This window comes from Cynara cardunculus, assembly GCF_001531365.2.
Source record: "Cynara cardunculus var. scolymus isolate 2C chromosome LG 4, CcrdV1, whole genome shotgun sequence".
Classification (NCBI taxonomy): Eukaryota; Viridiplantae; Streptophyta; class Magnoliopsida; order Asterales; family Asteraceae; genus Cynara; species Cynara cardunculus.
Window position 1 is genome coordinate 13904638 of NC_037531.1, and position 11193 is coordinate 13915830.

The 11193-nt window shown below is 35.2% G+C and overlaps 2 protein-coding genes across 4 annotated transcripts; one reads left to right on the plus strand and one right to left on the minus strand.

Annotated features, from left to right (window-relative positions):
- Positions 1–724: 724 nt before the first annotated feature.
- LOC112511266 (phosphatidylinositol transfer protein 3) lies at positions 725–5834 on the plus strand. 2 transcript variants are annotated; one of them, XM_025116815.1, is made up of 7 exons: positions 725–874; positions 2096–2132; positions 2307–2400; positions 2904–3080; positions 4440–4538; positions 4997–5242; positions 5325–5834. In XM_025116815.1, exons 3-7 carry the CDS (start codon positions 2323–2325, stop codon positions 5604–5606), a joined length of 882 nt encoding a protein of 293 aa, XP_024972583.1. In that variant the 5' UTR covers positions 725–874; positions 2096–2132; positions 2307–2322; the 3' UTR covers positions 5607–5834. The 2 variants fall into 2 exon arrangements, with proteins under 2 accessions (XP_024972583.1, XP_024972582.1); XM_025116814.1 differs by lacking the exon at positions 2096–2132 and having other exon boundaries at positions 726–874.
- Positions 5835–6380: 546 nt separating this feature from the next.
- Positions 6381–9813, minus strand: LOC112511142 (uncharacterized protein At1g01500-like). 2 transcript variants are annotated; one of them, XM_025116612.1, is made up of 3 exons: positions 9418–9813; positions 8046–8786; positions 6381–6845 (listed from the first exon to the last, which is right to left on the minus strand). In XM_025116612.1, the coding sequence occupies exons 2-3, from the start codon at positions 8739–8741 to the stop codon at positions 6600–6602; spliced, it is 942 nt and encodes a 313-aa protein (XP_024972380.1). In that variant the 5' UTR covers positions 8742–8786; positions 9418–9813; the 3' UTR covers positions 6381–6599. The 2 variants fall into 2 exon arrangements, with proteins under 2 accessions (XP_024972380.1, XP_024972381.1); XM_025116613.1 differs by lacking the exon at positions 9418–9813 and adding an exon at positions 9202–9383.
- Positions 9814–11193: the final 1380 nt, after the last annotated feature.

Here is an 11193-nt window from a genome sequence, read left to right on the forward strand (position 1 = left end):
GTTAATAATATAATATTTTATAAAAATAATAATTAAATATTCTGTTAGAACTCAATGATTATCCTAATTATATTTTAGATTTTTTATATTTAAAATAAAATGTTTATCTTGTATTTGATTATGTTTATCTGTAATTAGTTACACGAATTCAGATATGGAGCTTTAATAAGTTGTACTTAAACACAATCTACCTAAAATCTTGAGTTTTAAGTAATATGCATTAATAAACAATATTTTACGCAAAAAATAGTTTTTAAGAGTTTTTGTCAAATGCTTTATAATATAGTATAAATTATTTTTTTTATAATTTAATTTAAGTTTAATAATGAAATAATTTATTTTTGGTTTAATCATATAATATTTTATAAAGATAATAATTAAGTATTCTGTTAGAACTCAATGATTATTCTAATTATATTTTAGATTTTTTATATTTAAAATGAGATGTTTATCTTGTATTTCATTGTGTTTATTTGCAGTTAGTTACACGAATTCAGATATGGAATGAAATCGGATAAAGATGAAATCGTTTAGGGATGAACGAGTTTAAGAATTTTAGCCAAATGTTTTATAATATAGTATAGATATAGATATAGATAAGTAGATAACCCTAGGGAATAAATTAAATATAATTTTTATTTAAAGAATTTAATATCTAAACACTTTTTGACATTTTGAATTGAAATAATGAAAAAAAAAACCCCATGATCCCCACGCATTATATAAAAGAAATCAAACACGCTGTTCTCCTTTCACGATTCCCACACATCCCCAAGTTCATCATAGCAAAAAATTTATACATCTTCGGTTCAATCGATTACTTTTGATTATGAACGCTTTTCTGTAATCTCCCCACATAATTTTTCTACCAGAGGTGCGTATAAACGAGAATTCAACATCTCCTCGACTTATTTTCTCGTAATTGTTGCTGCATTTTGTGGCTTTTTGTCTGTAATTATTGTATATCAGTATGAAAATTGAGATGTTAATTTGTGTTTGTGATGTACGGTGCTTTAAGATCTGTTGATTTGTTGTCTTACAGGGTTTTCTAGTGATGTTTAGTTAATTGTTTTCGTTTTGATTTTTTTACTTCAGTACCCTGATAGATTGTTTGAATTCGGAGTTTGGTAGGTGAAGTTAGCTCAGCATCTATGGAAGATAAACATACATGATTTGATTATTGTCTCTCTTATGTGAATTAGGGCATTTCTTATTAAAGTAGAGTCAAGTAGGAAGACGATTCCTATAGTGGTTCTTGCTTTCCTCTTCATTTTGGCATTAAATTTGCTTTTTGCATCATTGCGTTAGGTTAAGTCGGGTCATATGCCTCCATGCACTGGATTGTAGTGAACAACACAAGCACTCTCTTTATCATTTGCAAGGATTTATCATTACTTTTGGACTCATTTTGTAAAAACAGAAATTATCACTAGGGATGAGTTTATATGCTTTCAGAAGTCATCATGCATCACAAATCCAAGATTACAAGAAAACCCCCCTTACCAAAATGCAGTGGGTTGAAACTAGCAAAGCATTTTTGTATAAACAGAAATTATCACTAGGGATGAGTTTATATGCTTTCAGAAGTCATCATGCATCACAAATCCAAGTTTACAAGAAAAAAACCCTACCAAAATAGCAAGCTTTGGGATGATGTGCCCTAATCAACATCCCATATTTGGGTGCACTTTTTTTTAAATGATTGAGCTCTTTATTTGTGAAATTTGGTAGTATGTTGAGGCTTCTCTCAAAGGAGTCTTTAACTATTGCTTTGGATATCAAACTTCATTGCTGTGGATATTGTGTTGTTGAATATATTTAATAGTATAGGAAGTTAAAACAACCAAAACGCCGAGTGGGATATCTGGGTCAGTTTGGTTTTTAGGAAGTTGAACAAGCAAATGCCACTAATCACTGAGTGGGCATTTTGGCTTACTTCTACACATTAGTATCTACATGATTATACATGGATTTGATAATAAACAAAGTATGGTTCAATAAAGTAGCTTTATTTGATTACCTATATAAGTGCTGTAACTTTTGCATATTTTATTCTTCTTACTAAAGATTATGTTCACTTTTTGCATTTTATGAGCTGGACTTCCCCTGCATCAAAGTAGTTTTGTTTCTAGGTACTTCCTCTATTAATTATGTATTTTTTTGGCCTAAACATCTGAAGACTAAAACATCTACACTTGTATCCCTATTTGGAAGTATAAACTTTGAACAACAATATCTTATTTTATAGTCACTTGATAGAACTTCCATATTTTCTGTATATAAGTGTTTGAGTTTTGTATCTGTAGTTGCTTGTTTGTCACCATGTCCTTCTTTCGCCGCCGAGGATCTTCTCAGCAACAGCAAGAACAGGAGCATCAGGAGCTGCAATCCGAGTCCAAGGTAGTGACAAGTTTTAGGGGTTGTTTGGTTCATGCTAGGGAATGAAAATGAAAATGACAGGGAATTAATTTTTCATTCCCCCCAATTTACAACCCGGATGAAAATTTGGGATTCTGAGGAAATGAGCCTATTTTATTATATAAAACCAAACAGTTTTTTTATTTTTATTTTCATTCCCATTGATTACTGTGTAACCTATGACCAAACACTCCCTTAGAATATGAAACCGGGATATTTTTGGGGCCCAGGCCCTTGGAAATTACAGTAAGGAAAATCTCCAGTGGCCTTGAGGACATTTGAACTGGCAACCTACATGGAGGAGCCCCAAGACCTAGCTTTTATTTGCAAGTTAAGCTGGCCCTCAAGGTTTTGGGATTTAACTTTAACAAATTTTAGAATTGGAACTTTGGGTTTAACATTAGTAGTATAAGTTGTGGTCTAAGGTAATCACAAGTTGTAAAATATCTCATGATGGCTGCTGTGATATCCTGTGGTTGCTGCAGGTCAATGAGCTTAAAGCTGCTCTTGGACCGATTTCTGGACGCAGCTTACTTTACTGCACTGATGCGTGCTTGAGAAGATATTTGGAAGCTCGGAACTGGAATGTAGACAAAGCAAAAAAGATGTTGGAAGAAACACTTGCCTGGAGATCAACGTATAAGCCTGAAGAAATTCGTTGGGTTAGTGATCGATGTTTCATACTTCCATTCATGTTAATAGTTCAATATATAAGGAAAGTCATCTCAATCTCATATAGGCCGTGCTCAAAAAGGCACGCCATGGTGTAAGATGCGTCTCCGCTATTATGACAAGGCCCGTAGCATATGTGTATGGCGTGGCTCACGCGATGGCGTGCGTTTTCTACAAGGCTTGACTTTTTCCAATTTTTTAAATTTTTTTAACTTTAGATTTATATTTTTACAAACTTAGCGAATGACTCGGAGTTTCTTGGACTCATACATGTCATAGACACACGGTCAAAATGAAGTCGTAAAACCATTCCAAGTTCTATTTTGATATTTGATCACAAACTTTTTATATAGTACTAGTTAAAATATATGATTTTTCTTCTTAGTGTGAATATTTTAATATCATTATATTATCGAATAATAAGTAGAAAACATATATGTATATATAATGGGGCTCCTTCATTTGTTAACCTTGTTTTTTGTGTTAACTCTAGAAACCAATCTCTAACCATCCAATTGTTAGATCAATGGTTTAAATTGATTTTGTTAATTTTAGTATTAAAAGTAACTGAAGCAATTAGTAAGGAAGATGAATCATCATGAACAAGGGTAAATTCGGTACAAAACAAATAAAAGAAACTTACCATCGTCTTCTTCCCTACAATTACTCTTCCGTTACATTGTAGATGGGCAAGGATGGGTGGTGAAAACAGTGAACATATCCATGAACATTGTTAACAATTATGAATCCCAATAAGTGAACATATCCATGAACATTTTTAACATCTACCATGTTGGTTCACAATTTCCATGTTCATGAACACTTATGTTCACACCTAATGACTAGCCATTCCGAACATGTTAAAGATGAACACAATGGAAGACATAATAAGACGTCCATTACATCTGGAGGAATTAAATATTTGAAAAGAGCCAAATTTTAGGAACAATGTAACTCCCATATTATGTTAACATATTCTTACTAATTTGCCCCCATTGATTAAATATTTAATAACCTATTAACCATGAACCAATATGGAGTCCTATTAGACCATTTTGCTTTGTATAGTTAGCACAAAAAACAAGGTTAACAAAAGATTACACCCCTAGATATATATATATATATATATATATATATATATATATTGCATACAAATTTGCTGCCTTATGTCACTCTTTAAATAGCGTAGCGTCCTCGCTGTGGCGTGTAAGGCTTGAGCTCGCCGCCACGCCTCCCGCCATTTTGAACTTGCATATAGGCATATATAGTTATTACTACTTCCATTGCTGTCAAATTATCTAAAATCTGATAGCACTCGTGCCCAGTACTTACATTCGTTCACTTGTTAGCATGAAGTTGCCATTGAAGGTGAAACTGGGAAACTATTCAGAGCAAATTTTCATGACAGAGTTGGAAGAACTGTTTTGATATTGAAACCAGGACTGCAGGTGATCGAACAATCCTCACCTGTGTTTTGAACTTTTGGACTAGGCCAAAATGCAGTGAAATGTAACAAAGTTTGTCTTAATTCCCCTATTTAGTATAACAATGATTTTTCCTTAATCAGTAACTAGTGTAACAAACGTTCAATTCTTTTCCCCCCATTTTACCTTATAAACGGGTTTTCAGCTTACATGGCATAAGTTGGCTTTGATGTGACATTTTTCCATGTAATAAAAAATTATAATATAACTTGACAATTTGGCATCAACGTTATGAATATCTTCAAGATCTACCGGTTACTGGTCAAATGGGTATGAAACAAGAACAATTGGACGTTTTATACACTAATCGAGAAAAAAAATTCATAGTTACTCTAATAGGAATCAAGGCAAACTTTGTTGCATTTTGGCCTTTGGCCTAAATGCCCTTTTTTACCAAACCTATGTCGATACACATTCTGCAGAACACAACATCTATGGACAACCAGATCAAACATCTTGTATACCTGATGGAAAACGCTATGCTTAATCTTCCTGAAGGCCAGGAAGAGATGGCATGGTTGATAGACTTTACCGGGTGGTCGTTTAGTACCAACGTACCAGTTAGAACCGCTAGAGACACCATCAATATACTGCAAGACCATTATCCTCAGAGGCTAGCCGTGGCATTTTTGTACACTCCGCCACGAATTTTTGAAGCATTTTGGAAGGTATTTTTATCTTTTAAATTCTTAGATCATCTATATTTCTATGCATCGGGACTGATTGTTGCTATATCTGATCAATGTGCAGATTGTTAAATATTTCATGGATCCAAAAACGTTCCAAAAGGTGAAGTTTGTGTACCCAAAAAACAAAGAGAGCGTGGAGCTTATGAGATCATATTTCGATTTGGATAACCTCCCAACTGAGTTTGGCGGAAAAGCGACTATGAAGTATGACCATGAAGATTTTTCGAGATTAATGGCCCAGGATGACGTGAAAGCTGCTAAATTCTGGGGTTTCGATGACAAGTCTGCTTCTATGACCACCAGCTATGCTGCTGGAGCCGCGGTTGCTCCTGAGCCTGCTTAGCTTATGAGCTGATCTAACAGAATACGAACTAGAAATTATTATAGCAAGCGAACTGGTCTGCTTAGCCTCGTTACATAGCCTAAATGCTTACTCGAGATTGCCATTAGATCGATGATGGCTCAACCCGTTTGGGGTTGTCCTCCCTGCTGAATTTGCTTATGAATCATATCTCTATTTGATGATGACATTTGATGGTTATACTTGTGGAACTTTGCGCCGTCTTTTTTATGATTTGTGTATACAATTTGCGTGACCATTTTGAAATTTCAGAAAGAAGCAGCAACTACGGGCCATGTTCGGAGTTTGCACTCGGAATCATGAACCGTTCTTCACTTCACGCCGAAGAGCGAACCTTTGGGTAGGTGTGTGGCTCGTAAAGTTTTTCGGTTTTGGCTCGAGCCATAAAATCGTTTACCTGGTAAGAGATGATGTTTTTATAGGAGTGCACTATGATACAAGATTTAGTTGTTTGTTTATCTCTTAATAGTTCCATTAAGAGGCAACATCTGAATCGTTAAGAGGCGAATCTTGTTTGACAAAAAAAAAAGTCTGCCTCTTAATGGTTCTAAAATCTTCTGAATGATTTTGTATCATGGATCTCCTTTAACCATCAAAAGCCCTAATTTCATTGTACACAATTACCAAACAATTATATTTCGTTTTACCCTATATTATGAGAACGTCTTAATCATTCTGACCACTTAATCATTATGCACCACATCATTCAGCAATTGCCAAACAGCCCCCAAGTGGTGCTACTAAACACTTGATAGATCAACAAAATCTACCTGCACAAAACCGTTTACTCCCCTTTAAAGGTTTTATAGATCAACAAAATCTATTTACACAAAAACGATTACAATTCAAACAATAAAAAAACAACCAATCGCGGTTCCAAATCCATGTAGTTTTACTCGTTCCAATCGGCTATCAACACACTCTATACCATATAACCAAACGGTAAAAATGAAGACGGGAACTTTGTAACAAGAATTACAAAAGCCGCCTTTTAAAGTTTCGGGTGGTAGATTGGTAAGTACGAACTAGAAGACCAACTCCAATTCCGACACCAAGGCAAATGCCGAGCCCTAGGCCAACACCGACCCTCACACCGGCATTAAACCACGTGAGTTCTCCATCTTCGCCTTCCACGTACTCTGGTTTGCTCCATTGAAGGCTATTATTGTAGTCAAAGTCATTTTCCGTTTTGTAAGGTCCGTATTCTGCTTCCTGCATACCCTGACATTTTCAAGAAATGCATCCAAATGTAACGAAGTTTGATTATTTTTTCCTCAATCGATATAATAAATGTTTGGTTCTTGTTTTGTACCCATTTTGCTCATAAATGGGTTTTTAGCCTACTTAGCATCAGTTGATTTTGATGTAGCAAATTTTGAAGTAATCAAGAATTACAACTTCGCATGCTCGTCATCGGTAATTACAAAATTTACCGTTACCAGTCAAAATGTATACAAAATAGAAATAACTGAACGTACTAATTGGGAAAAGAATCATTGCTACACTAGATAGGAAGTAAAGCGAAATTCGCTGCATTTTGGCCTTCCGTAACATCAAAAGTGGCACGGGTTCTAATTCCTTCGCGTTAGCATATAGGCATGTATGCATATGGATTTCGTAGCATTTGAGAGACACGTTAAGACCAAAAACGCTTATGGGAGGATCTTATGAACGAGTCCAAACGGCATATATTTTCTACAATATGTGTAACACACCAAACTTGAAGCAGCAGATTGATCTAATAACCTCCAAATTTAACTTAAAACCATGGTAGAAGTTATTGGTAGTTCACCACTTGGAGACTCATACTCTGTCTATGTGGGACGGGTTGCGATAGTATGCAATTCCCACCGGAAGGACTTACAAGGGCTTTGCATACACCATAGTAGAGATGCACAAAAAAACCCAAGCTTGAAGCCCGGCCCAAAAGACCCCGATCTTAGTGAGCACGGCCAGGCCTAAAAGCCCGACCAAACCGAAAATTTGGGGGCAGGCCAGGCTTGTAAAAACCTGCTTAAGCCCAGCCAGAAAAGCCCATTTGGGGCCGTTTTCAACCCCAAAGCCCATCCCGGGCTTTTTTTCCTCGGTGAAAACAGGCTTAGAAGGACCGGGGCCAGGCCCAAAAAAACACGGGCCTCGTGCATCTCAAGTTCTCAACACAAGGGCCTCTTCAACAAGCACCTTGTTGGATTCTAGAAAAACCAAACACATCCGGTATATTCCACTCGGAAGTAGGTCATGGGGGAAGATGTAGGCAGACCTGACATCTATATATTAATTTAACTCTTACGCATCTTATATATGTTACCAAAGACAAGACCAACTAATTTATGAAACAAGAAATATGATCTTAACCGTGTATATGAACTTGCGATCCGATATCTAAAACAACGTTAGTGAATCTTGAATTTTGATAATTACCTGAAGATCGAGTCGAGATGTAACATCGTCCCGAGATTCTTTTGTTTCACCCTCCGGGATCGTATCTAGCACCCCTTTTCTACCTTGCTTCTTTCTAAGACTAATCTGCAAAGTCTTGGTCAAAATAACCGGTGCTCCTAAAAACGAACCCGCAACATAAGCTTCCATCATCGGTGGCATTGAGTCCGAACCCGCAATTTGTTTCCCCTTCAAAGCCCTGGTGCCAGGACTAATCATTGATTCACATTTCATACTCCATCTCTCAGCATCATTGGTCTTAGACTTACTAACAAAACCATTACTAGTCTTCGACATCTCCAAAACCCCGGAAAGAATGAGATCTTCCCCATCAAAAACCTCAAATTTGACACTCCCCGACAACCTTATACTGTCTGTGCTCACAAACGTAGCCTCTTCAAACTTCTTGTCGACTCGGTTCCTTCTTAGCCGGCAAGAACTCCCTTCCGAGTCAAGGGTGCATCTTCGATTGTTGACTTCAAGAATCGTATCGGGATCCAACGGTATATGTCTGAGAGTTAGATATTCAGGGGTGTAGCCATTGACCATAAAGTTGCAGATCCTAACATAGAACACCCTTATATCGAACCAAGCTAATAACGGTTTCGAATACGGTTGATAATTAGGATACTTGATGATCTGAAGGTTGTTCTTTGTTGTTCCATTCAAATTCTCCATACTTCTAGAAGCTTAATTCTCATGGAAAGAAGCTACAAATCAACCCTGTTTTGCATCATTCAAAGTTCAATGATTGAATCCACAGTTTTGTTCAAATTATAATGAATTAAGAAGCAGAAATTTAGGTTATTGAATTCAAGCATATGAAGATTACATCATCAGGGAAAGTGAAACACTAAAACTTGATAAAATACAAACCCTAAAAGGATCAGAAGATGCCCACTTAAGAAATCTATGATTCTTATCTGGGATGAACTTCATTTCTAAAATCTTGAAATACCCAATTGGGAAATCCATATGCAAAGCTCAAATTCTTGTTTCCAATCAACTTATAGAGAGATATGAAGCATGAAAGCACACAGTAGCACCAAGAAAAGCTCACAGTAACACCAAACAGAGATAACAATCAGATGTCTCAAGAACACTGATAAATTTATGCATGAAAAGAGAAAAAACAAACCAGAAATCAAGGATCCAAAGGCAACACATCTGAAACTCCTTCAGTGTGTGTTTAAATGTGTTTTTGTGTGTGTAAAAGATACAGAAATTGAGACCAAATGATGCTCAATAGACGATGTCTTAGATTATAAAATTCACAAAGATCCAAAAACCAAAAAGAAAAAATGAAATCAATCAAGACAAAAACCAGAAACAAATTCTTAATAAACTAACTTACCCTCCAAGTCTCTCTCAATACCCACTTCGAAAATGCCCAAATCAAATAGAAGCCCTAAGAGATTTCATGAATCGCTTTCAAACACCCCCACGAAATTGGATTAGATCTCGTCCTTTAGAACCCTAAAAAGATTCAGACTTTCTTGCTATAAATGACAGAAAACAGAGCCACTGGAAGGATTGATTCGATATGTTCAAGACCCAGATGCTGAAATATCTTGTAACAAGTATTGAATACGCATATCAGATGCATACACGTATGTATTGATGGTGATGGTCTAATGGACCAGAGAAATTTAGAAGTTTCCTTCTTATCCAAAAATGGGAGCTTAGAAAATGAAATCCACGAGGTGGGGGTCGGAGGAAAAATGGTCGGTTTTGTAGATTAAGATCTTATAAGTAATGAAACTTACACAAATCAAGATAGAATTGGTAGTCAGCATCCCAAAATATATGTTCGATCACTCCCCGACAAAAACCGTGCAAATTCGTTCTTGAAGTCAAAGTAGAACGATTTTGTTGTTTTTTTTTCATTCACAATTAATGAAATAAATGTTTAATTATTTTTATTTTTATAATTATTATTATTATTTTGATTAACCTAAATATCCAAACCGCTATATCATACGATTATAATTGGTAATCCATAGAATTTATGTTATCGATGATGTGGATGATAAGTTGTTAATTTGAAGGATCTTCAAATGATCAAGTAAAATAAAGATTCAACATTCTTCGATTTTTTTTTTCCGTGGTGAAGAAAGTAACGTGACGTTTGGTTCACAGATTTTGAAGGAATCTGATGAAATTGAAATGTTGAATTCATTTGACCACATTCAATTCCGTTGTTTGGTTTGTTCTTTTTACCGGAAAGAATCTTTAAATTCCATCAAGTTCTATGAATAAATGATTTTGACATTCCAAAAGATATATGGGGTATTTTAATGGAATGAAATTGAACTTTTTTGTAATTCCAAAAATACCCTCTAACCCCAAATATACTCTAATCTGTTCCACAACCGACACCCTCCATCTCGCCTTCTCCATTGCCACACCAGGGTCTTCAACACAGGTTTGATTTCGTCTTCTAATAGAACTATTAAAAAGTAAACAAACAACTTATAAGTCTAAAAGATTCTAAATTGAATATGTAATTAATGAATATCATGAATGAAACAGAAAATTTTAACAAACCATAAGGACCAAAACTATAATTTACTCTGAATTTTATGAGAAACAAAAAACTAGTTGTGATGTTTATCCCATGATTCAATGTAACAATAACAACTAACAAAGCAACACCACACGTTATGTTATCTCATGCCACATGCTTTTTGTATGCATTTATCCCTTTTTCATAAATAACTAAACATATTATCATAAAACCATATAAAAATATCTCCAATAAATTCGTTAAAAAATATAATATGATTTGATCAAGTAATTAAACTTGTTTTTTTTAATAAATTATTAGATTTTTAAAAATTGATTACATATATATTTTCAACCCAAAATACTACATGTAACCGAGTAAAATGGTTTAATAGGTAAAAAAAAATTGTTCCTAATCTTACATCAATCAAACCCCTCGCATCCAACGGCATCATCCCCACCTCGCAACCCCATTTTTGCGATCCTTCATACCTCCCACTTTTTGATGTGTTCTTTGTCTTTCGATTCTACTTCTTTTATAACAATTACTGATAGAAAATAGAGATCGATGACAAATGGCCAACGACGGTGATAAGCAGTGACAGAAAACGGTCGACAACATGAT